The following is a 25,495-nucleotide window of genomic DNA, read 5'->3' as shown; positions in this document are numbered from 1 at the left end:
GGACTGAACTGCGCAGTCCAATTACTTGATTTATCGAACGTAAATCAGGATTTTCTATGAAGTGCATTGGTCTGGAGGCCTAGACAGTTTTAACTATTTATGTTGTAACTTATCTCTATTGACTGGATACAGCATTCAAATGAATAACATGAGGAATATATCACAATTTCGACGATATTTGAAACCGAAACCAGGAACCAGGAAATGAGGTTACTTCCTCAAGTTAATTCTCATCCACCAGAGTCTCTACTCACTATTCAATTCAATTCAAAATTTATTCACCATTAGATTTGTTACCAAATTCAATCGAGTTTAAGGGTGGTGACAGAATTGCATCATTCGTCAAAATGAAAAATTTATAATCGAACAATTGAAATTTGAAATAGAATAAAAGACTAGAAACATAAAATGATATTTTCAAAATTAAATCAGTGTGAGACATAAATTGAGTTTCCCGAAATTAAAGAGGATTGAATGAAATTGACATTAGACGATATTAGATTTTTTAATTGATGATATTCGAAATAATTGAGATTGAGACAATTTGAGATTTAGGATATCCAATAATGCGGAGATTTGAGATGAAATAATTGTGAATTTTAGATCAAATAATTTCAGATGTTGGAAATCAAATAATTTGAGATTTTCGTCAAAAATAATCGAGAATTTGAGGTATTCAAGATGATCTAATTAAGATTGATGAAGTAGAGTTTGTACTTACTCAAATCAAAAAACGCGCCGAGGGTTTCAGGGTCTAGAGTCAGCACCTCGGCGCGAACCAGCTTCAACAGTCCCGAAAAAAGGTCATATTTTGTAGACATATTCAAAGTTTTAATTGTTGAAGTTGTAATTGTTGTAGTTGTCGTTGTACTGCTGCTGTTGCTTTTATGACTGTTGCTTTTTTAACTGCTGCTGTTGATGCTGCTGCTGCTACTGCAATGTAATAACAATCTTATTAAAATCAAGAAAATCGAAAATTATTGACTCTAAGAAATAGCTAAATCGAGTTTCTATTAAGTAATAATAATAATTAACGTTAAATTATTGGGTATCATAATTTTCTAAATATTAAATATAGAAGCCACCAGAATTAAGTTGAACGACGCTTCGAATGAAAGGTTTCTATGGATTCGAGTCATGGTTGAATAGACTGAGCTGTCTGTGTATTACACCTAGGCATGTCAACTAGCCGCTTTAGCGCGTCGATTTGAACACCATATAAACTGATTCCGAAAATTTCATAAATAAATTGTATAGTTTCCTCAATAAAATCACAATAACGTCTTCATTATTACGAGAGCGAAATTGCAAATCAAATGTTGTAATTTACTTCTAAATGTTAAAAACACCATTTGGACAATTTAGAGCAAAAGGAACGTCAAAATGGAAATGTCATAATTAAACACCTATATAATATAATCCGAACTTTCGGAACTCTTGAAATTGTCTTACATAAAGCCGTATGCGAAACCTAAGGTCTATATGTAAAAAATTTACAAGTAAGATTGATAAATAAATTTGATCGAAAGAATTAAATAAAATGGACGACGTTTTGCTTACCTGAAAATGGCCGAACTGGAAAGAGGGATCAGCTGACCTGAGTTTTTATACCAACAGTGTGACGTCACTGATCCTGGCCAATGAGAAGTACCAATATTACCGCCAAGTTTAGAAAATCATTTTCTGGTGGGATTCGAACCTGATCAACGCCACAAAAAATTCCATTTGGTTCGAATACACGCAAATTCAATTAATATTCCACTGATGTGTCCTCAGTTTACCCCAGTTATCTGTTTAACTTAATCTGTTTGACAAACTGTTTAAGATGCATTCTGAAAATCGATTTTAAGCAAACTGAACACATACGAAATCACATACGAGACAAACTTACACACACCGATATATGGTCTAGTGGTTAGAAATCTCGCCTGGAACACCGGAGACCACAGTTTCGAGTCCTGTCGGCTCGCTTTTTTATTTCACAGGACTTGGTAATTTGCCCCAAGTCTGTTTCTTTTTTTTCGATGTTTCAGATTGTGATGAGGGGTGGCCTACTCGGTGATATTGATTTGAAGATGAAATATGTACGGAGATGTTTCAGATGACGGATGTAATTTCAGAGGGTATAATTTGAAACGTCAATAACAGTAGCCCAATAGTACGATAACCACACTCAAACTTGGTGAACGGATAGTGACGATGATCTCTAGGGTGAGATCGAAACTTCGTGTATTTTATATATTTTAAATTGTTCGAATAAATAAATTCTTGATTTTAAAATTCTTTTAATCTGTAGATAGTGGGTTTTTATCTCATTAACAGTAGCCCAAATTTGTGATCGGTAGTGTGAGTGAGTGAACCCTGTGATGGCTCTCACTCTTAATTACGAATCTATTCAATTCTTATTCAGTTCATACAGTCGGTTTCTTACTGTTGGGAGCTGCCCCTTTGCGTATCTGAGCGGTAAATTTGGAACTAACTGATAGTTCAAATTTCCTACTGCGGCGCGCGAGTAATGAGTTAGTTCATTCACAGTCAACCTGTACATCCTCTCAGCATCAGGACCACTCTGAATCAGCGTCAATTACGGGTTCGAACCCGGGACACCCCTGTACATCCTCCGTTTAGCATTATAGGACCACACTCTGAATCAGTATCAGTAATTACTGGGTTTGAACCAACATACTAGCAGAATGTGACTGGGCTTGGAATGGAAGAGAAGTAATAGTCTAGGCTCAGCAACCAGTCAAGGGATAGTACAGTCGTTCTGCGATTGTACTCGTTTTCACCGAAGTCTGATAACGACTGATACCAGAGTATACGCACGTGGTTATGTTATTATTTATATATGACGTCATTGACAAATTCTTCTTGGCACGACAACCGTGTGTATGCGCATGTGCGACGCATTTGACTATTAGCGATTGACGAATAGCAAATGACGAATAGCGAATGACGAATGATGATGTCCCCGCAGGTATTCGGTCCGATTCCGTGTTTTAATGCATATTCAACATGGCGTCGTTTATGATGGGTGAAGATTACGATTCACCGACTGCCGATTGGGATCCGCTGGGAAATGATTTTTACAGGTTTAACCGCATTATTCAGAAATTTCTATATTTATTGTGTATACGTCATAGATCTGTGCGTGAGACGTATCAATTCATGACGCCTGTCAGATCAGCAGACAAGTCATCGACACCTTTTAAATTGTTTTTTTTTTTAGTTTGACAGCTAGCTCTTATTAGGGCCTTAAGGTCCTACTAAGTTTAGTTACTTCTCTTCCATTCCAAGTTCCAGTCACATTCTGCCAGCCCATCCATTAACTGGATTTCACCCAGTCATATCATGACACGAGACGATAGGGCCGGAGATGCACCATCCTCGCTTGCTAATCATTGCGGTCAGACAATTAAACCCTGGCAAGCAAGTATTGAGCTGCGTAATAAGACCCTTTAAAAATTCAGTACTACTGTATGTAGGGGTAGAAGGTAGCGTCAGAGTAGCGCCCGCAGAGGGGGTTTCTAATCTGGGGGGTTAACTGTTGTTTTCTTATTCCGACGCCTAGGTCTGACCGCAGGGGCCTGACAAAATAAATTTTCGATCCCATTATCCTAGGTGCTATTTTGTTTATCTAGAATAGCGCTGTCAAAAACCGTTCGCCTGTTGAAAGGCTACGAGGGTTTTTTTATGATGATGCAATTTTTGTAGGAAATTCGAACTGTACAATTTTGGGACGGCCTGGACGCAAGAGGTCAATTTAGATCGTTATAAAATCACAGCCGCCAATTATGGAGGACCGATCGGTAAGATTGAATTCTCGTCTTCCCGCACGCCGGGGGGGGAGGCTGCCGTCGATCTCGTATTGACATTGTTATATATCGATATTTTTAGCTGTACTGCGAGATACTGCCAGATTCTCGACAGTTCCCAGTAATACGAAACCGGTCATCCTCATCTATACGTCGTCCGGGCAACTGATCGCTCAAAAACGGGTAACGCTAAAAATGATTTGCGAAATTGGCTGTGAGAAAAATGTTTAGGTTTTAGGTCTAGTCTTTATACTCACAGATTCCACTGAATTAAATGGTTTAAAATAAGTACCGATTTAGGGGCAGTCGACATGAATTGGGATATGAAAGTGATGCAGACGCTCCTTGAAATATTAAATTTTCCCCTTGAAAACTCCTTGAATTCTGGAATGACTGATGTGTAGGGACCCTGATTATTTTTTTTCGGTTGTAGTGGACTAGTGGTACTATTCTCGAGCTCGGCTGGTCCACGTCGGAGGAATTGTTGTGTTGCCAGGACAACGGAAGCGTTTTAATACACAACATGTACGGAGTTTACCAACGCACTTTCTCTATGGGTCAGGTACGATAAAGACGATATGATATAGGGTATGATATAATATTGAGGTAGGCCCTATATGATGCAATGGTGGATCTGGGAAAGTTGGAAGGCCGGGTTCGGAAAAAAAGGCATTGTCGCGTTAAGAGCAGCCATTTCAATGTATTCTTCAAGCGGGGACCCTCCCTCGGTGTTGATATATTTTTGAAGAAATACACCCTCAAAGCATCCTCGCTTGCCAGGGGTCCGGTATCACTCCCGAACTCGCTTCCACCAGCCCCCTGGCCTCACGAAGCGTGATTTCATTACTGGCACTGTTGCGCGTGACGTCATATATCGATTTGCGAAATACTTCCTTGTTCGGTAAAACGTTCGCTGATTGGTCAATTAACGGGAAAACCAACAGAAGTCTACTGTCGGTTTGTTACAAGCGCTGTGTTTGGTACGACCGGATTCTGGTCGGCTAGTAACGACTCCAACGACTCGTGAGGTCAAGGGGTTCGGGGAACAGCTTTAGCGTAGTGGGTTCGAATCCCTTGACGGGTGAAGACGCCCTAAAAGATGCCGATACAGAGGGAATGAGTGTAAAATTTGCAGGTTTTGATGATGAAAAGGGCAACTTCAATAGGAAAACAGGGGTCGGGACCCTGACAGATATTATATATGATAAATTGTATGATATATAATATGATATATTTTATCATATATGATAGGATATGATATGATAAATGATACGATATATGATATGATATATATGGTATAAGATATGATGATGCGATGTTTGATGATATGATACGTAGTGCTGTTTTTAGCGACCGTTCAGGTAATTGTGTTTGTTGTTTGCAGGAAGCGATGGATATGAAAGTGATCGATTGTAAGTTTTTCAACAGCTACAACGGAACGGGACTCGCCGTCATCACCGCTAATTATCGAATATTCGTCGTGAACAACATCGATGATCCGAGAATTCGCAAAATGGCCGACATTCCCGGTAGGTTTCTTCATCGGTTTTAATTCTCTACGTCGGTGGTTGAGTTCACCATATAAACAGGGTGGTGCCACTACCTGGAAGTCAGAGAAAGGTCAGGGAAATTTCTTAGAGGACTTCAAAAAAGTCAGGGAATAGTGGGAAAAACTTTGGAAAAAAGGGAAATTTGTTGAGATTGGTAGATCGCGTGTGAAATCAAACAGTTTCTGTCTATATCTTACGTATTGGACTGTGTTACTTGATTGGATTCTTGGCAGATCAAGTCAAACAATGTGTACATGTCAAGGAATAGTCGGGGGGAAGTCAATTCAAATAGAACTGGCCACCCTACATATTACTGGCACTATTTGAGGGATGATATTTTGGACTGTAGTATGGATTGTTGCGTTGTAGGTTTAGATCGTGCGCCGAGCAGTTGGACTATTATAAATCACGATCGTCAGGCTCGAGTGCTCGTGGCTAAAGACGCGCTGCTTTATTCTTTGGATCACGGCGGACAACATCAGGACCTCGTACGTAAACACATCGAATTATCAATTCCTGAAGAATTTCCATTTAGATTCTGAAACCGCTCGCATAGTTGTGAGTTCAGATTTGATTAACTGAAGATGAACTAATTTCAACTTTGTGTAGTCAAATTTAACCCAAGGTTGTTCAGGTCAGGGTATTCTGGATTTATTTTAACCTGTAGAGAATTCTGAATGTTTTCTTGCTGGTGACGACTGACACAGGGAACCTCACTGAGGATATCTTATAATTTACTTAGGGAATTTGAATTTTTGGTGTCATGTTGTTCTTGCTGGTGATGAGTGGCACAAGGAATATCTTATAATGAGAGAATATCTGAGAATTTAAGCAGGGAATTTTTGGTCAAGGATCAGGAAAATATCAGGGAATTTTAGATCTGTAAGAACCCTGTTTACGGAGGACTGCAGAACTGTGTCCGGGATATTCTCTGCTCAAAGTCAAACATTTACTGTATTATAACACTTGTATTTTCAGTGTCCGCACTTACAGAATCAGCCGAATGCGTTTGTAGAAATGGCGACGTCTTTCAATAATCGGTTTCTAGCGTTGTATACGGATACCGGTACGTTGTGGATCGGTCGTTGTGATTTACAGACGGTCTCGTGCGAATTCGACACCGGACGCACGACTAAACCTAAACAGCTTTCATGGTTAGTATCACGTACTACCTTGTACATGGAGGGGGTTTTATGTAGACTGTTAACGACTAAACCCCGTGGTTAACTCGGTTCATTTTCAATTGAGTTAACCCCGGGGTTAAGGTTGATACCAGTCTATTAAACCAACCAAGCCGGTTGCTCAAAAGTTAACTAACTTTTGAGCAACCGGCCCCTGGACTGGCAGTTTATCACTGTAACCAGTTGAGAGACTATGTTTACATTTCACCCGATTAACGATCAGTGAAATACTTTCATGAAACTCACTATAGTAGTTGATTCAACGTTTCAACTTTATCCTAAATAGTCATTTGCAGGGATACTTCAGGAGTTCTAGTGTAATACAGTCCAGAACAGATGAATAAGATGTGATACAAACTAGGGATGATACTTAGCATGAAAACATATATATGTTATAAACTAAACAAATTTAAAGCTGAGCATACGAGGGGGGCCCTTATTCATTTAATTCTTAATTTTTAGCCTGGGAAAAAACCATCTTTCCCAAAACTGTTCAACGAGCAATTTTACAAATCTTGAACCTGAGTGTAGTTACCGTTGTAGGTAGAATTCTAGCGTATGTACGTGTAATTCAGGTGCGGAGGTGGCGCTGTTGTAGCTGTTTGGGACGACGGAATAATGATGGTCGTCGGTCATAAAAAAGATAAAATCGAATATTTCTACGAAGGCACGATTCACTTGGTTCCGGAACTCGACGGTATTCGAGTTATCAGTAATAATCTACACGAGTTCATACAAAGAGTTCCCAGTAAGTAGCGGTTCAGCGTATTACAGGTTGTAGCCTGTAACCTGCAACTTTTCAGCTCGGGATGTTGTGCCCCATCAGTATTGTAGTGCCAGGACCAGTTTCAGAAAGTTAGCTGATAAAATGTCTAATGTCTGGTGTTTGTAGTTCATTTTCAATTATAATCTCTTGTGAAATAGTTCCGAACACATGTGAAGTGCGGACGATCGGTTTGATAATTGATGTTATCGTTGCTGCAGGTGCTAGCGAGGACGTGTTTAAGATCGGATCGATGTGCCCCGGCGCGATGTTGTACGAAGCGTCGAAGCAGTTCCAGCGTAAAAGTCAACACGCCGATGATTACATCCGTATGATCAAAGACCGTTTAGACGTCGCCGTAGACGAGTGTATCGAAGCAGGCGGACAGGAATTCAATACGTCTAGACAGAAAAGTCTCCTGAAGGTAACGTGGACCGACTTCATCTGAAATTTAATTCGTCGATTTTACTTGAATTCTGAATAAAAAAATACGGCGGGTGGCACCGCTGACCTGGAAAACTCAGGGAATCCTGAAAAATCTAGATAAAATCGGGGAAAGCTCAGGAAATTTGACAAATTTTCCTAAAATACCTGGAAAACTTAGGGAGTTTGGATAATGCTATGGTTAACGTTATTGACCTTGTGTTTCTTTATCAATACGTGATTCAATTAGAATGGAATGAATTGTAACTTTTTAAACCTAGAAATTTCTCTGATTCACTCGGGAAATTTTGTGTGTTAAAATTTCTCGTTAGAATTTACGATACCGGTAGGTCGAGCAAAAGGGCAGTTTAATGATGTCATTCGGGAATTTATTGTTGGTCGCCATGTTTTCGGAAAGATGTCGTTTATTTTCAGGCGGCGTCGTTCGGTAAATGTTTTTTGACCGATATGCGACCGGAATCGTTCGTGAACATGTGTCAGACGTTGCGCGTATTAAACGCGATCCGAGATTACACTATCGGAATTCCGCTGACGTTCAATCAGTATCCTTTATACATAAACAACCCTCCTCCCTGTTCCGTGGGTGACACAAAGAATTACAGCAGCCTCAGCTTACCTCGGGTCTCTCCGGTTCATGAATTCCAGGGCAGACGGAGCAGGGATGGGTCGTTAATACTCTAAATTGGAGTGTGGAAATGTGTATTATATTGTCAGGCAGGGCAATCAACTCCATTGTAAACAGATTCCGGGGGCACGCGATAATCAGAGGTAATCAAACTCTGGGGTAAACAGAGTCCGGGGCACGTGATAGAGGTAATCGACTCCTGGGTAAACAGAGTCCGGGGGCACGTGATGATCAGAGGTAATCGACCCCGGGGTAAACAGAGTCTGGGGCACGTGATGATCAGAGGTAATCGACTCCTGGGTTAAACAGAGTCCGGGGCACGTGATAGAGGTAATCGACTCCTGGGTTAAACAGAGTCCACTGTTTTGTGCTTTTGTTCCTTAACGCCGGTTTCCTATAGATTTCAACAGTTAACGATGCGAGTTCTGATCGACAGATTAATCTATAGACGTCAGTATTATCTGGCGATTAAAATATGTCAATATCAGAAAATACCCGAACGGGAAGGTGCTAGTCGTATTCTGGCTCATTGGGCCTGTTTTAAGGTAAAGTAACGAGTGAAATACGATCTACCAGTAAATAGAATGCCTTACGAAAAAGAGTCTTCTTTAAATTCACATGGTCCCTGTGACTTCTCAATTCCGTAAAGACTCATTCTAAAGGCAAAATGCTTTTGAAGGTGCTTGAAACTCCTTTAATTTGAGCAAAATGCCTGAAACTCCTTTAAAAATCCTTCAATTTTGAGAAATAGGCAATTAGAGATTGTTTTCTAGTTTTTTTGTACATGAACTTTGCCTTAATCGGTAGAGTTGGGATTTGTTTTTGTTGTTGGGATTATTTACTAAGGGAGATTCTTTTGTTGTAGTGAATATTGAAATCATATTTAAAGAATATTGAAATGATTTTCAAGAGATCTCAGATTGGGGTTGAATAACGAATTGAGTATTGATTTTCTAGGTGCAGCAGACGGACGTCCCCGATGAACAGATCGCTCAGGCGATCGCGAATAAATTAGGAGACACTCCGGGCGTGTCGTACTGCGAGATCGCGAATAAAGCCATCGACTTCCACCGCAAAGATTTAGCCATCAGGGTAAACACATATACAGAATAACCTGGTGGAACCACAGACTGATTCTTGTCTAATATTTGTTCGAACGTTTAGCTTTTAGATTTTGAGCCGAAAGCCGCCGAACAGGTTCCGTTATTGATGCGATTGGATCGATATAAACTGGCGATGTTGAAAGGCATTGAAAGCGGTGATAGTGACTTGGGTAAGTTTCAAAGCCAGCAGAAACCAAGTTCCGCGGTTCCCAGTTCTTAAGTTCAGGATCCAGTTCCGCAGCTGTGGAAATTTGAAACAGGGTTCTGAACTTTTATAACTGTAACCATGTATTGTAAATTCTCATTTCCTAAGTTTTCTGTGTATTTCAGTTTACACTGTACTGCTGCATCTGAAGGATAGTTTACCTCTATCGGAGTTTTTAATGTCAATCAGAGATCACCCGGTCGCGTACGGGTTATACCAGCAGGTAACTCACCAACCAATCACATTTAACAGTCTGGTAATCTCTGGTTATACGGGTTGCACAGTTCCGGTTCAGATTTCATTCTTAAATTGAAAATGAACGCGTTTCAATTCGTGAGTTAAACTGTTCCAAAAGTGCAAAACTGTGGAATTGTGTCGCGAGTTAGTTTTGAATAATACCCTTAAAACTTTCAGTACTGTCGGCAACAAAATCCGAAGATGTTACAAGATTTATATTACCAGGAAGATAATTACGTGGAAGAGGCGGCTTGTAGAATAATAGAGAGTTACAGTGAAGAGGTAAGACATGGGGTCGCAGTTAAACATACGCAGCTATCAGCCCGAGGGGGTGGGTACGCGCAGCTGATTGACAGCTGCAATAGACGGTTCTTTCTCACAGGGCTGGGTACAGGAGTAAATCTATCCATTCAAGGGGTCGGGGTAAATCTATCACTGAATCAGTTTCTATGATTTGTAGAGATTGGACGCGAGAATTTCGTGTTTGAATTCGGCGAACGAATCGTTTACGAAAGCTAGAGACGATTTCGCTGCTAAAGTAAGTTCAAAACTCAAGATAGATTACCGTAATTTCTCCGAGGTTTTGACTTTATGGTCAAATGATTACGGTAATTTTGTGTCCATTAATTTTATCTTTAACGCGTAGCAAACGGAAGAACAGGTTAAACTGTTGAAATATCAGCGCCGAGCTGAGGAAGAGTTGCATCGAACTTATTTAGATTTATCCGTACATGATATGATCGGTCAACTGTTCAAAGAGAATAATCATAAACTCGCTGAACAGCTACGTAAAGAATTTAAAGTCCCGGATCGGAGGTGAGTAGTTGAAGTGGGTTTAGATTTCTGGCTTAATCAGCCCAGGTATGTGGGACATATGTATTTTTGGGGAAATTGTTCGTGTTGGGTCCTGAACTGTGTAACTGGGTCCTGAACTGTGTAACTGGGTCCTGAACTGTGTAACTGGGTTCTGAACTGTGGAACTGGGTCTTGAACTGTGGAATTGGGTTCCAAACTGTAGAACTGGGTCCAGAACGGTGGAACTGGATCCAGAACCTGTGGAACTGAATCCAGAACTGTGGAACTGGGTGCAGAACTGTGGAACTGGGTCCAGAACTGAAGAACTGGGTCCAGAACTGTGGAACTGAATCCAGAACTGTGGAACTGGGTTCAGAACTGTGGAACTGGGTCCAGAACTGAAGAACTGGTTCCAGAACTGTGGAACTGAATCCAGAACTGTGGAAGTTGTCCTAAACAGTGGAACTAGAAACTGTTTTCTCAGTTGTGCCTCTTCACCACTTGAACAACAATGCAGATTTAAAGCTCTCCTTGTCGCAGTTCTGTTACACCTAAAACTATCATCACGCGCGGCGATTACATTTTCTCGTCCTGTGTTTTCGATTTCAGATTCTGGTGGTTAAAGATCATGGCTCTAGCCGAAGTCGGCGACTGGGCTGAACTCGAGAAATTCTCCAAGAGTAAAAAATCACCGATTGGTTACGAGGTACGCGAGTCAGTGTGAATATTTCTGGCCGGAAACGGGAATTTGTGATCGGGTGTTTTTTCTCCGCTCGTTTCAGCCGTTTATCGAAGTCTGTATGAAATACGATCAAAAACGCGAAGCTGAGAAATATCTGCAGAAGGTCGTTCCGGAGAAACGTGCGAGATGTCTCGTCAAAATGAAGTGAGTTCGCAGTTATTAAAATCTGCAGTTGTCTGGACTACATAATGTTTTATCATCAACACTTCTAGAGACATTATTAATTGAAAATGAACTACAAACACCAGACATTTAACATTTTATCAGCGCACTTTCAAAAACTGATCATCCACACTTCACATGTGTTCAGTGCTTCACTTAAGACCTTTTTAGTTGAAAATGAACTACAAACACCAGACATTAGACATTGTATCAGCAAACTTTCATAAATTGATCGTCCACTTTTCATACTACTAGTCTGGAGAGGTGCAGGTTCCATTGTTAAACCTTTTATTGATAAAGTATTGTATTCAATGCGTTGTTTGTTTCGTCTGTTTTTCAGTGATTTAGAGGCTGCCATTGACTTCGCGTTTCAACAGAAAAGCGACGAAGATCTTCAATACATTTTCTCAAAATGCGGCGCTCAAAATCGACCGTTAGCGGAAAAAATTCAAAATCTACGAATTCAACTGACGAGTAAAAGATGAATGAAATGAACACCGCCGCTGCCTGTTGTGTATTTCATGATGATATCAGTGATTATTTCAATTACAGAATGAACTCGTGTATTTAATCTGGAATATAGATAAATCAGAGATAATCAGTGATTCATAGTTTCTTGCCCTAGATTGATGATGTTTTAATCTTTGGTAAAGGGTCAGAGAGAAATACCTGGGAATTTCGGATTCCCCGATCTGTAAGATCCTGATATTAAGGACGACGAGGGTGGGAAGTCTAAGTGCAATTGCTGGTGGCACGCACGTGCCAAAAATTTATGAATAAATTATGATAAGATATGTAAATAATGAACTGTTGTCTTCTTCCTAATGGTTTGGGTTGATTAATTCATGGATTGTAGCAGTAAGGATTTGGCGAAATTAAGGAAGCACCGAGTTGATCAGTTATGAATGGTAATCCAAGTTGATCTGTTCTGACTTGGGTCTGGGATACTGGATGATATAAGCTACAGTTGACCCCAAAAAATTCAACTACGAGCCCCTGTGATGTGACCAGCTCTTGTCGTCGAGTTTCTCGAGAAAGAAAGACCGACGCTAAATAATCCACGACCGAGACAGAAGAATTTTATGTTAATTTGTTTATTATAAATATAAACTACGTACAAATCTTGAAATTCTCGAGTTATGGCTAAAAACGTGATCATTAGTTTTTGACTAGTTTTATTTACAGATTTAGGCTCAGTTAGTAATATTCGGGGTCATCTATTTAACTAATTACAAAACGCTACAATTATCTTTATTTCTATTCTACGTATTTATATCTGTTGATTTGAAAATGACGCTATATGAGTGACTAACTCTAGCTGAGGCCATTTACACAGACGTGACTCAGATCTAAGACCACCTTAGTTTCATATAGCCAATCTAGATTAGTTTTCAGATTTAAGACCACTTTTGGACTCAAGTCACCACTGTGCAATCGGGCTCAGGTCTCTTAAGATAAATTAAGTAGTTTTATTTCATTCAACTGACAGCGTGCCATCATGAGAAAAATATTCAAACAATCAAATTTTTATGGACAGACAAGTATAAAATTCTACTAAAAATCCATGTTCACCACAGGCTACAAGTTCAGGGGTCAGTTGCATAGTCATGACTTAAGACCATTCTAAGACAAACTCAGTTCTATAGCCAATCTAACAACTTAAGACCAATCTTAAGATTTAAGACCAATTTTGGACTTAAGTCACGACTGTGCAACTGGGTTCAGGGGACAAATATATCTAAAATCTAGTTGGCAAAAATACCGAGAACGAATCTGTAGAATGAGGCTGTATCAATGAGAAGGCATGAGTCCGGACCCCCCTCCCGAGCCATTCTCTCAATCGGCCCCTGCTTACTGCAGTGAGGAATCTAATCAACAAAACGTACATTGTTTTAAGTAGTAAAACTATAAAATTCTTACAAATATCGAGATCGAACCAGCGACCTATATATCAACTATAACCCCCTCTAGCGGGTAGTGTAGACACTAATATCGTCTGACGGCAGATATCTCACTGAAGATCGTCCAGATCTAAGTCCGAGTCCCAGTCGGTTATGCTGACTGAACTTTTCGGATTCGCAATTCCTGAAAAATTCATAAGGACGAAAACTATGAAACTTTTCACCCATTAAGAAATCCCCTTCTGTGATTTTCCATGTTTCACAGATTCCCAAGAACAAGTAACAGTTCATTCATTTTTCATCGAATCACGTAATGATAAAGAAAGATTTCAAAACAACAGAATTCAGATAGCGTAAACAAACATGTGCATGACCAGCATGCGAGATTATACAAATCTATACAAACCTTTTGACGTTGAACCCCATAAACTGGTGCCGTACGTGTTCGATAATTCAGTATCGGCCTGCGTACTGCGACTCGGGATATTCGGCCTACGAAAATAAAACAATTCACAATCATTCCTAGACCCGACTAACAGCTTAATAAACTTTCGACATTTCTGATATTTTACTGACCTCGGAGCTGGTTTCGGTTGGTCTTGTAAAGAGGAAATCGACAAGGACAAATCATCATCGTCATCGTCAAAATCAAACTGCAAAATAATATCGGTGAATCAATTTGAGTCAAATTAATAACTGACTTCAGCATTTCTCAAGGGGTGGTAGTACCCTGGCCTGTCAATTTTACATACACCCCTATGAAAATAAGCCACCCCTGTTCAGAACTCTGCTGCACCTTTACATGAATTGAGTTAATATTAATGTTCCATTCTCAATGTTCTATCATTGCTTAAAACATACAGTAGCAACATAAAGTAAGAGATTTAGATAAAATAAATCATAAATTTCGATGTTCCAAAAACTTAGCATTCGACGTGCATGATGTAAGACTAAAGAATAAATTCAGCCCCTCTGAAATCCCGGCATACTGAGAGACCAGTTTGTATTTCAATACGATATTTACCTTATAATGATTTTTTGATTGAGGATTAGTAGTGGTCGGTCTAGTTGCAGCTGCAGCAGCAGCAGCGGCAGCGGTAGTCGACACATTATTCTGAGGTACGGTATCAACCGCTCCGGTCGGTTTACTCTTACCGGTACGATTCTTCAAAATAAACAACACACCGCATCAATTACAATATTCTGATGAGAGAGAACTAACACCGCCCTAACCCCTGAAACGCTACTCACCTGTAACTGAGCTTCAATCGAACGACTCAATTCAGTAACCGACGAATTTTTCGGTTGCGTCAAATTTGAATGTTTCGTTGAAGGATTTTTCTCTTGGAGTTCACTGCGTCAAATAATAATTTTATAAACATTTCATAACTGGCACTGCAGAAAATATCCGAACCATAGGATCGAATCACAAAGGAAAACTGACCCGGGGCTGGGTCCAAAGTTATAAGTAAAACTAAGTAAAGAATTAAAGATCTGGGTGCTGATTGGGCTGAGGACTATGGTCCTGAGTGCTGATTGGCTGAGAACTGTAGGACCGGGTGCTGATTGGGCTGAGGACTATGGAACTGAGTGCTGATTGGCTGAGAACTGTAGGACCGGGTGCTGATTGGGCTGAGGACTATGGAACTGAGTGCTGATTGGCTGAGAACTGTAGGACTGGGGGCTGATTGGCTGAGAACTGTAGGACTGGGTACTGATTGGCTGAGAACTGTAGGACTGGGTGCTGATTGGTGCCATGTTTACGTACCTGATATCCTCGCTGTCCCACTCGCTGTCCTCATTATCAGACTTCGCTCTCGGTCTCATATCGATAACCGGATATTGAGGTCCTCCGCGACGAGGCCACGTACCGCCGGTCGCACCTGCAGCTGCCGATTTACTACCAATAGCGGCCGATGCATCCTCGGCATCGCTTTCATCATCAGTTTCATCTTCGGTATCCCACTGACTACCGGTCGGGAGCGTCGACCTAAAAATACGCGACCAACATTTTTAAACATGGCCGCCTCCGCGAATCACCCTATGACATCATCAGTAACCCGGTAACTAAAACTTACGCCTCAGTCGACATGGTTTGAGAAGTTCGCGGCGCTGGTCGCGGTAATTCGGTGCTGCCCTCTGGCGCGCTACGACGTAACGGAGATCGCGGACTCTTTCTCGCGACGTTCGGACTGTGTTTCGGTGTGCCGGTACTCTTCCTCGGCGACGGCGGACTGCGATTCGGCGCCGGCGACGATTGTTGTTTAAGTTTATCGCGGTTGATTTGCTCGTGAGCGAGCCGATCGACTCGTTTCTCGTATTGATATCGAATCTCCGTAAACTTCTTATATTTCTACGGAAATCGAAAACGTCAATCGACGAATTAGAAACGAATCATAATTTGTCTATGAGATACGAGACATCATAGGGGGAATCTACCCTAAAAGCATCGTTTTGTACTTAGGGCTTTTTTCGATCTTAGAATAAGGTTGACCCTGTTATTTATCTAATTGGTAGATTTCATTTGATTTTGGATTTGATTTGGTTTCCCTTACAAATCCATCACTCCTGCCGGGAGCGAAACAGGGGGTTCGATTTTTAAATCGGGAATCGAAGTACAGATATAATTGTGTGATCGGCGGTCGAATTTACAGAATTACAGAATCCTTCAACATTGAATGCAGCCCGGCCTGCAGTTGAAATCCTTCAACATTGAATGCAGCCCAGCCTGCAGTTGAAATCCTTCAACAATGAATGCAGCCCGGCCTGCAGTTGAAATCCTTCAACAATGAATGCGGCCCGGCCTGCAGTTGAAATCCTTCAACATTGAATGCAGCCCGGCCTGCAGTTGAAATCCTTCAACATTGAATGCAGCCCGGCCTGCAGTTGAAATCCTTCAACATTGAATGCAGCCCGGCCTGCAGTTGAAATCCTTCAACAATGAATGCAGCCCGGCCTGCAGTTGAAATCCTTCAACAATGAATGCAGCCCGGCCTGCAGTTGAAATCCTTCAACAATGAATGCAGCCCGGCCTGCAGTTGAAATCCTTCAACAATGAATGCAGCCCGGCCTGCAGTTGAAATCCTTCAACAATGAATGCAGCCCAGCCTGCAGTTGAAATGCGGCCCCTTTGATTGAAATTCCGGCGTAAGGAGAACACCGAGATAAATACCTTCGACAACAGCTGCCTCTCTTTGTCCAGTAAGTCTAGTTTATTGTTGAGCACGACGTTGCTGATACCGGTCGTATCGGGCGTGATACCGCGTTCGTCCAACTGATCTCGCAACAAATCCAACAGTTCGCCTTTCATTCCCTGCAGAATGTTCGGGTCTTTGCGTAGATGTTGTTGAAGTCGCGCTCCGCGAATCAACGTTCCGACCAAATCGTCGGTCGTATAACTCAATCTGTAATCAACGGTTTAATAAATGAAAATCGAACAATTTCATTATATTGTTCTCTCCTCATATTTCAAGAGAAATTCAGGGCCCAGTCGTCCAAAAGTTGTCTTAAATCTCAAAAGTTGTTGTAAGCTCGTCTAAAGGACTACCGGTAAGAGGATCTTACACTGGTCTTAAGTTTTTAGATTGATCATAGAACCAGAATGAGCTTAGACCGATCTTCAGTTGTTAGATTGGCCGTAGAACTAACGTGGTCTTAGACCGGTCTTTAGTAGTTAGATTGGAAATAGAACTAGGATGGTCAAAGACTGGTCTTAAATCTTAAAGCGATGACCGTGTGATTGGTCACCGATGTTTGATCCATCCAGGACTTCCCCTGGACTACCCCCTTATCCCCCTCACGCGTGATTCCATAGTCTATAAGTTGAAACCTGTTCTAACACTGATAAGTGAAGATGTTTTACTCACTCTGCACTTCTGCCTAATGTACTGAATGCTGCTGTTCCATAAGCTCCTTCCAGTTCTACAGAGAAATAAATATACATCAAATCAAAACCTCTTATACAATCATTTAAATTCAAAGTTAGTATAATAATAATAATAAGAAAGAGTGTGATTTAACGTTTAAATATACAATTAAGTTTTCAACTACCTTTGATTTCATAATAAAATCAATTTCATTAGGGAAACTACTAAATACGTGGTAAACAGTTATAAGGTTATTGCATAATAGCATCCTCCACCAGGCAGGAATTCGAACCTGATTGAATTTAGACTTGCCACGGTACGAAACCCTGCCACACTAGACCGAGTGCGCAGCTTATCATTAGCCAATCAGAAATCCTGATTTATTTTAGCACCACATTTTACCATGTATAGTTTTCCGTGAAATTTGCCTCAGCGATTATACAACGCACGATCTGATTGGTGGCGCAAGTTTCGTGCACACCCAGTCTAGTGTGGAATGGTTTTGTGCCGTGGCTGAGTGTAGCGATGCCATCAGGTTTGAATCCCCGCCAGAGGAAGATGGATAATAGATAGATAATCAAATCATAAATTACATCAAAATAAATCAATACATGTATTAGTAAGAGTTATTATTAATGAAGAGATGAGTTGTTTTTCAAGGTGAGTTCACGATGAGTTGTTTTTTTTTAGTATAAGATACGTATTGTACCTCTGTGTTGTAACGCTTCTAACTCTTCGCGAATTTCTGTAATTGACAATTCACAAAAACGATTTCACTCTTCATGACATTCGATTTTACCATATTATCGGGGCCCCTAAAGATCGGTCATTCCTCGATATAAGGAGCTTTCGAGGAGAAAATTTCAAGGAAGTGTCTGCATCACTTTCAAATCCCAATTACTGTAGACTCCTCATAAATTGGTACTGTTTATCTCGGTAAATTGTTTATCTAGTGGTTTGAGTTAGCAAATTTCTATCCTTAACACAACATGAACTCTGTTTCTAATTCGGTAACCACCTGATTGGGTAAGAAAAATATCCTGATTCCAACTGTACTGACTTACGCTTAGTCTAAAGTATAACTACTAAAGTATCAGGGGCCGGTTCCATAGTCGAGACTTAAAATAAGTCTAGTCTTAAGTCATTTTTTGTCTTAAATCCTAGAAGACCGACTTTGCTAAGTTGCCTATTTCTCAAAATTGAAGTTTTTCAGCATTTTGCTCAAATTAAAGGAATTTCAAGCACGTCTAAATGTATTCTCTGTTTTGAAGGAGTTAAGGAATAGTATGGACCCTGTTACCTGTCTCTTCCTCGTCAGTTTCACCCGGTTCGCTCGCCTGCGACGACGGAGGCTGTTCTACGATCTTCGGAGTCGATTTTGCCGTTTGTTGCTGATAGGCGGCGCCGCTGCTGCGGTGATCGACGACGTCTCGTTTCTGCTGTTTATTACTCCCAGTGGAGGCGGCGACGCGGGGCGACCTAACCGCAGCCGCGGCGACCGAGGATTCCGCTCGTAACCCCGAATCATCGCGAGCTTCGATCAACTAACAAAATACGTAAATAAATCGATTCAAGAACTTTTCAAATCATTTTCGGCATTTGATCAAAATAGAAAATGCAGAAGAATAAAACTAATGAATATAGAACATACAAAAAGCGGCCAAATACAACGAGACAAATAGTAACGTAATGGTTAACAAGTTTAATGGTTAACTAGTTTAATGGTTAACTAGTTTAATGGTTAACTAGTTTAATGGTTAACTAGTTTAATGGTTAACTAGTTTAATGGTTAACTAGTTTAATGGTTAACAAGTTTAATGGTTAACTAGTTTAATGGTTAACTAGTTTAATGGTTAACTAGTTTAATGGTTAACTAGTTTAACTAGCTTCTACTAGTGTAAATAGTGGCTTCATACTATACTGATTCACCTGATGAAGCTTCTATTCACTAGTATCAAAAGCTTGTGCGTCAAATAAAAGTTAACCTATAAAATCTCTATCTCGTTGTATTTATTCTACAGTAGGTTAACACCAGGCTACTCTACGAATGAAGCGGGCAGTGAAAGCAAGGTTAGAGGCGCAGGGGAACCTACGTAAGTCGAGGACTTATCCAAATGATGACTTACGCTTAGTAAATTGGAGAAGAAATACGAATTGAGACTCAAAAAATATAGAGACAACTTCGGTGATGCGACGACTCATCAAAATGAAATTGTCCATTAAGTTAAGCTCACAACGAAACAAAATCACACAACACCAAATCAACAACAACAACAATACCACAACAACCACATACCGGCGGGGATGAAACACGTTTATGTTTTTTTTGTTTATCGTTTTTGCGTTCGTCGTCGTCGTTGGGCGACCGTTTTTTCTGTTTATTTTGTTGAAGTTTCGAGAGTTCGTTTCGTTGAGTTTCGCTTCGCTGTCGAAATAAACGCACAACAGAAAATAAAGAGAATAGTGAGCGGAGACGCCCTCTATATTCAGTTTAAAGAGCTACATCTCTACATTATCATAGCACTATACTTACCAACTTACCAGGTATATATATATATATATATATATATATATATATATATATATATATATATATATATGACATACATATTTAATAGAGATTAGAAATTTGACTAACTGTTCATAACGCACTCATATGCACCATTTTGAAATTTCCCATCAATTTACCAGGTACTTTGTTTGTACATACCAGTACGGTAAACAAAAATTATCTTTTCGAACCAGCAAACTTAGCCCGTTTCACATAGATTGGAACAGTTGCAATTGAGCGTTTAATCATATATTCTATGTACTAAGTATGATAGGAACAGTGTCTAAACGGAAAATTGTTATTAGCGATAAATAAGTAGGTAGGTACACTGGAAGCACAGCCGTTGAAAAAAGAGCCTTAGGATAGAGAGCTGTCTAAAATAGAGAGCTGTCTAAAATAGAGAGCTGTCTAAAATAGAGAGCTAAGAAAGACAGCTGTCTGAAATAGAGAGCTGTCTAAAATAGAGAGCTGTCCATGGGAGAGAGCTGTCTAAGATGGACAGCTGTCTGAGGGAGACAGCTGTCTAAGATGGACAGCTATCTAAAGGAGAGCTAAGATAGACAGCTGTCTGAGATAGAGCTGTCTTAGATAGACAGCTGTCTGAGATAGAGCTGTCTGAGATAGAGCTGTCTAAGATAGACAGCTGTCTGAGGGAGAGAGCTGTCTAAGATGGACAGCTATCTAAGAGAGAGCGGTCTAAGATAGACAGCTGTCTGAGATAGAGCTGACTAAGATAGACAGCTGTCTGAGATAGAGCTGTCTAAGATGGACAGCTGTTTGAGGGAGAGATGATTCTAGAGAGAGAGAGAGCACTGTATGTATATAAGGTAGAAGCGTTGAAGCCACCGGTTTCGCTAAATCTATATCTGAAACTTACAAATTCCTCCACTAAATTATCATCAGCCTCGAAATCTCGTAGTAATTTCTCCTGATCGCGGGAATGCTACAGAAATCAGTTTTTTAAATCAACGATGATCAGTGAACGAGGGACGAGGGTTGAACGGCGAGGAACCGCGGTGAGGGGTTTATTCTCTTACCTGTAACAGATCCTCGATTGCTTGTTCGTATTTCTCCGTTTTTTCGCCACGTTTCATTTTCTCCTCTTTCAACATATTCGAACTTTGCTCGAGAGCGGAGTTCAACTGAAAACGACGCCGCGCCGATTAGATCGAATTCGACTATTTCACACAAACCTTACGACATTTCTCGTATAATCTTACCCGCGCTAATTCCTGAGCGTGATCTCGAGCCATCGATTTCATTTTAGTTTTCATGCGTTTTTCCTGGTCGTCGAATCTCGTACGGACGGACGACTCGACGTACTCAATCTACAACAACAAACGTGAAACAATTCATAGAATCGTTTCAACGACCGTGTGAAATCAGGGAATATAAAATTCCCTGATGTTTCCCTGAATCATGAACAAAAATTCCCTGATTAAATTATAAGATATCCTCAGCGAGGGCTGTTTCTTATCAAGAGGTTCCTTGTGCCACTCGTCACCAGCAAGAACAACAAGACACCAAAAATTCAAATTCCTCATTAAATTATTATATATCTTGAGAGAGGTCTATTTATCAAGAGATTCCTTGTTTCACTCATAAACAGCAGGAACAACAAGACACCAAAAATTCAAATCCCGATATTTCACTGATTTTCAAGAAAACAGTTAGAATCCTCATTTTCCCCCGAACCATATGGAATAAATAAACATCTGTTTTCTGACCTGTTCTTTAAGCTGTTGTTTCAATAGCGAAATCTCCTCTTTCTGACTGCCGAGCAGTTCGTTACCCGGGGTGGAGATACTGCCATCGTTGTCGTCCTGTAGCTGGCCGAGGTTTGACTTGCGACCGTAGCGATGTTGCAACTCGAGCAGCGCCTGCTCCGACATCTCGTACTTCGCGTTCATCTCTTTCAATTCTTTCATGAACATCTCGCGAACGTTTTCCAGTTCGTTCTGTAACAAAACGTTCGACCAACGTTCAAACAAAAACGCTTTCATTCAAAATATCCAGTATTTTTTAAGAGTTCAGTTCAATTTTCATTAAAACGGAACTTATTTCGACTACGAATAACTGACAGGGTGACACCACTTTTATTTGACTTGCTTTTCCCCCAACTCTTCCCTGACATGCGCGCCGCTTTCCCTGACTTAAATCCGCTAAGAATCAAATCAATTAACGCCGTCTGCCGTCAAATAGACGGAAACTGTTTCATTTTACGCAACTATCTCAATAAATTTCTCTCACTTTTCCTTCATTTTTAGCTTTTTTTTTTTACAAAATAACCTGACTTTTTAAAGCAATGAAAATGCTCACACTCTTCCCCGATTACAAGGTAAGTGGCCCCCCTGACTGAGTGTATCATCACGCCATCTGGTGTACACCGCCGGTACCTCAATCCGATAATTACCTTTCGCTCCTCCAATTGAGTTTCCTTCCATTGTTCGATTTCCGAACGAACTTCTTTTTCTTTGATAACTTCTTTCGACGTTTCCTAGACAAAAAAAAAATCAATCCAGAAACAAAAATAAGAAATCATTGTTGCGTTTGGCAAAAACGCTGAACTCGTAAACGGATTCGACTGAGACTGACTTTCTGCGATAATATCTGTAGCGTGTTGCGTTCTTTTTGAAGTTGAGATTCTGTCGCGATCAGCCGCTCTTTAATCTCTCGTAATTCCCGCTCCAGTAACTCGTTATGATTGGTCGATCCGGTCGGCGATAACGAGGCAGCGACCGGTACCTGCTGTTGCTGCTGGTGCGGCACATGTCCGTTGAACGCGGACGCGTACTCGCCGTGACGACGCACGATATGACTCTGCAGGAAGCTCGAACTGAGGAACGCTTTCTGACAAAACGGACACTGCGAAAAAAACACAAAATACTCCTTATGACATCATCATTATAGATAAGAGATGCCTTCCTCTCCCTATGACATTATCAAACTACCCCTACAGAGACTTCCAGAAGAGATGACCGCCTCAGTCTATAAATCCCCTTATGACAACATCAAATTACCCTTATAGACACTTCCGAAAAATGGCTTCATCCATATAAATCCCCCAATGATATCATCGATTAATTTACCCCTGTAGACAATTCCAGATCAGCCTCTCCATAAATCCACTTATGACATCATCAAATTACCCCTATAAACACTTTTCGAAAAGATGGCCGCCTACATAAATCCCCATATGACATCATCTAAGGTTTCGAAGACCATTTAGTGATAGATGTCATAGGCAGCCAAGGTTTCTGGATGGTGTCTCTTACCTTGTTATAAGTATCGGGTCCGGCCTGTAATATTTGCTGTTGGGCGACCAGCAGTTTTTTACGTTTGTGACATTCTTTCTTCACGTCAACCACTTCCTGTTTGCTAGCTGCCATCCGATTGGTCAATTCTTCATTTTCCTGCGAAACAAAAAATCAATCATTCGTGAAGAATTCACAAAATTCAAAATACATTCTGCTTAATTCACCTGCAATAACTTCTGAAATTTGCCCTCTTGCGCGGCCAACGCATTGGTCAAATAATCTTGAGAATGCTGAAATTTGAAGAAAAAAAAATATTCAAAATTCAAATTCAACGGACTGTCAACTGCCAAACCAGGCGTTTAAAAATTACACGTCGTTTGTACCAATAAATACTCGATCGTCAACTGAGCCATCTTGAAAAGTTTTAAAAAGTTTGGATCAATCGTGTGAACGTCCTGGAAATAGAAAATCATCGATTAAGGGTTGATAGTCGGAGAAATTTCATCCTCCCTCATCAGGGATTTGAACCTGGTGGCATCTGAACCAGGATATCTGATTGGCTAATAATGACATCCTCGGTCTAGTGTGGCAGGGTTTCGTACCGTGGCGAGCGTCGACGTCAACAAGTTCGAATCCCTGCCGAGGGAGGATGGAGATATTGGAGGAATGGGGAATTAATTAATTCTTTAATTCATGCGAACTCACCACTTCACTTTCGATGTTACAGAAAGTTAAGTTCATGATGTTCTCTTGTAACGTGTTGAAATCGAGTTCCCTGGAAATTCGGTCGACGTCAATCGCAGCTGAAAACAACAAACATCACGTAAACAATCTTTTTAAATATAGATCTTAGATCTATTCCTCCAGAATCTTGGACAGGTTTCAATTGGTCCGGACTCGACTGATTCTGGAGATTCTCGACTGGCGCGTTCGTTTCGACCAGAACACGCTCAAACTATTCCGGAATAGCATCTGTAGATCTGATAGAGTGGAACAACAGACTTCAGCGGACCAGAAAATTTATTCATTATATCCAGTATGAAATTATCAAAATTATTGGGGATGAAATTCTAGGTCTTTTAAAAACCGATAAATTGTCATAACAATGTTTCACTGCTTCACTGCATAAGGCAGGTAGAGACAGGGTTGTTAGGCCAGGACAAAAAGAAGTACTAAGAAGGACTTTTTCGGAAATTTTAAACCCCAGAGGAAAGACTTTTTGACTGAAAAAGAAGTACTTTCCAGCAAAAACTTTCTGAGAGTTTGTAATCCGAAATTGCTCTGTTCCTGAACCGGAAATACGTTCGATCAAAAACCTTTCTTCGATGACTAACCGTATTTCATACCTATTTTTCTCCAGTCAATGCGATCGACCCTCTTTTTAAAAGCGAATCCGATCCCGTTGCGATCGGGTTGAAACATCGCGTTATTATTCTGTTGGTAACCGGCGCCCATCATGTTGATTCCAGCACTGGCAGCTGAGGATGGATACGACGCCGCGTACTGCTGCATGTTGTTGAGTCTGCTGTTTGGAGAACCGTCACCGTATTGGTAACCAGTAAAACCAGGCTGAAATAATAGACAATAGTGATAATAATAAAGAATTTTAGCGCCTTAGTCCATGTTACGATGTTCAAAGCGCAGTTTCTCTAAAGTGTTCGCGGAGAACAACCATGTTTTGGGCTGTGATTTGAGTCAGGACTCAGGACACTGTGGAATCTGATTCACATTTTGATTCAACAGAACCACAAGAGCAGAGGGGCAGAGGGGTCAGTTGATTGAAAGGCAGATTACGGAGAAAGGTGACACCAATGTCAATGACTAAACAAGGGGGACAGTGCTTAACAGTATGCAAGGAGTTTGACTTCTTTTTTTTTAGGGGGATGGACTTGACTCAATATTAATAATGACTGAGTTTCTTTTATTTTAGACTTAGGCTTAACAAATCAATGCCACAGTTAGCACAGAGATCGACTGGATTTGGTCTGGGGTTAAATGACACAAGATTAACCAGCAGTGGTGGTTAACATTACAGGCCATAATCGCATTTTTCGACTCAATAAATTGAATTTATGTTTGTTTGTTGGAAAAAACTCACCATTTTCACCGTGATTCCCAGTAATTATCAGTAATCGCTGCTATCTATAAATTATTCCAGCGTCCCAAACTGTTAGACCCTAATCGTTGAATCAGTATCCCGTCGAAAATGGACCCGAATTCTCGAGATATTCGCGTAAATTCCGGTTTTTACTCGCTCTAATTCACGATAGAAAGGAATTCGCCGCCATTTTGAAGCCG

The 25,495-nt window shown here is 40.6% G+C and overlaps 2 protein-coding genes across 6 annotated transcripts; one reads left to right on the top strand and one right to left on the bottom strand.

The window, feature by feature from the left end:
• Positions 1-2,953: 2,953 nt before the first annotated feature.
• Positions 2,954-12,425, top strand: LOC141910768 (vacuolar protein sorting-associated protein 16 homolog). Its single transcript, XM_074801557.1, has 20 exons — positions 2,954-3,092; positions 3,715-3,809; positions 3,898-3,998; positions 4,249-4,377; positions 5,200-5,344; positions 5,735-5,853; positions 6,344-6,519; positions 7,122-7,294; positions 7,531-7,733; positions 8,168-8,295; positions 8,779-8,923; positions 9,336-9,470; positions 9,543-9,651; positions 9,812-9,909; positions 10,101-10,205; positions 10,384-10,461; positions 10,570-10,739; positions 11,328-11,424; positions 11,501-11,604; positions 11,963-12,425. The coding sequence occupies exons 1-20, from the start codon at positions 3,016-3,018 to the stop codon at positions 12,105-12,107; spliced, it is 2,532 nt and encodes an 843-aa protein (XP_074657658.1). The 5' UTR covers positions 2,954-3,015; the 3' UTR covers positions 12,108-12,425.
• Positions 12,426-12,737: 312 nt separating this feature from the next.
• LOC141911004 (uncharacterized) lies at positions 12,738-25,494 on the bottom strand. Of its 5 annotated transcripts, XM_074801935.1 has the most exons (24): positions 25,296-25,494; positions 24,544-24,766; positions 23,903-24,000; positions 23,581-23,652; positions 23,422-23,487; positions 23,216-23,353; positions 22,536-22,805; positions 22,354-22,437; positions 21,668-21,898; positions 21,161-21,268; positions 20,978-21,082; positions 20,818-20,883; positions 19,686-19,814; positions 18,690-18,933; positions 18,099-18,134; positions 17,390-17,444; positions 16,696-16,927; positions 15,602-15,876; positions 15,292-15,513; positions 14,775-14,877; positions 14,548-14,688; positions 14,100-14,176; positions 13,930-14,015; positions 12,738-13,707 (listed from the first exon to the last, which is right to left on the bottom strand). In XM_074801935.1, exons 1-24 carry the CDS (start codon positions 25,296-25,298, stop codon positions 13,634-13,636), a joined length of 3,138 nt encoding a protein of 1,045 aa, XP_074658036.1. In that variant the 5' UTR covers positions 25,299-25,494; the 3' UTR covers positions 12,738-13,633. The 5 variants fall into 5 exon arrangements, with proteins under 5 accessions (XP_074658036.1, XP_074658037.1, XP_074658039.1 ...); XM_074801936.1 differs by lacking the exon at positions 18,099-18,134; XM_074801938.1 differs by lacking the exon at positions 19,686-19,814.
• Position 25,495: the final 1 nt, after the last annotated feature.

The sequence above is a fragment of the Tubulanus polymorphus genome, chromosome 9 (assembly GCF_964204645.1).
Source record: "Tubulanus polymorphus chromosome 9, tnTubPoly1.2, whole genome shotgun sequence".
Taxonomy (NCBI): domain Eukaryota; kingdom Metazoa; phylum Nemertea; class Palaeonemertea; order Tubulaniformes; family Tubulanidae; genus Tubulanus; species Tubulanus polymorphus.
The sequence above is the reverse complement of the archived record's forward strand: the minus strand, read 5'-3'. Positions and strand labels throughout refer to the sequence as shown.

Bases quoted from the DNA above. Each gene is read 5' to 3' on its own strand.
- LOC141910768 (XM_074801557.1), top strand. From the start codon at position 3,016: ATGGCGTCGTTTATGATGGGTGAAGATTACGATTCACCGACTGCCGAT. The intron at 3,810-3,897 runs GTAAGATTGAAT...CGATATTTTTAG, and splicing joins CAATTATGGAGGACCGATCG to CTGTACTGCGAGATACTGCC. The intron at 3,999-4,248 runs GTAACGCTAAAA...TTTCGGTTGTAG, and splicing joins AACTGATCGCTCAAAAACGG to TGGACTAGTGGTACTATTCT.
- LOC141911004 (XM_074801935.1), bottom strand. The intron at 20,884-20,977 runs GTAAGAGAATAA...TGATTTCTGTAG, and splicing joins CAATCGAGGATCTGTTACAG to CATTCCCGCGATCAGGAGAA. The intron at 14,177-14,547 runs GTAAATATCGTA...ATTATTTTGCAG, and splicing joins AATCAAAAAATCATTATAAG to TTTGATTTTGACGATGACGA.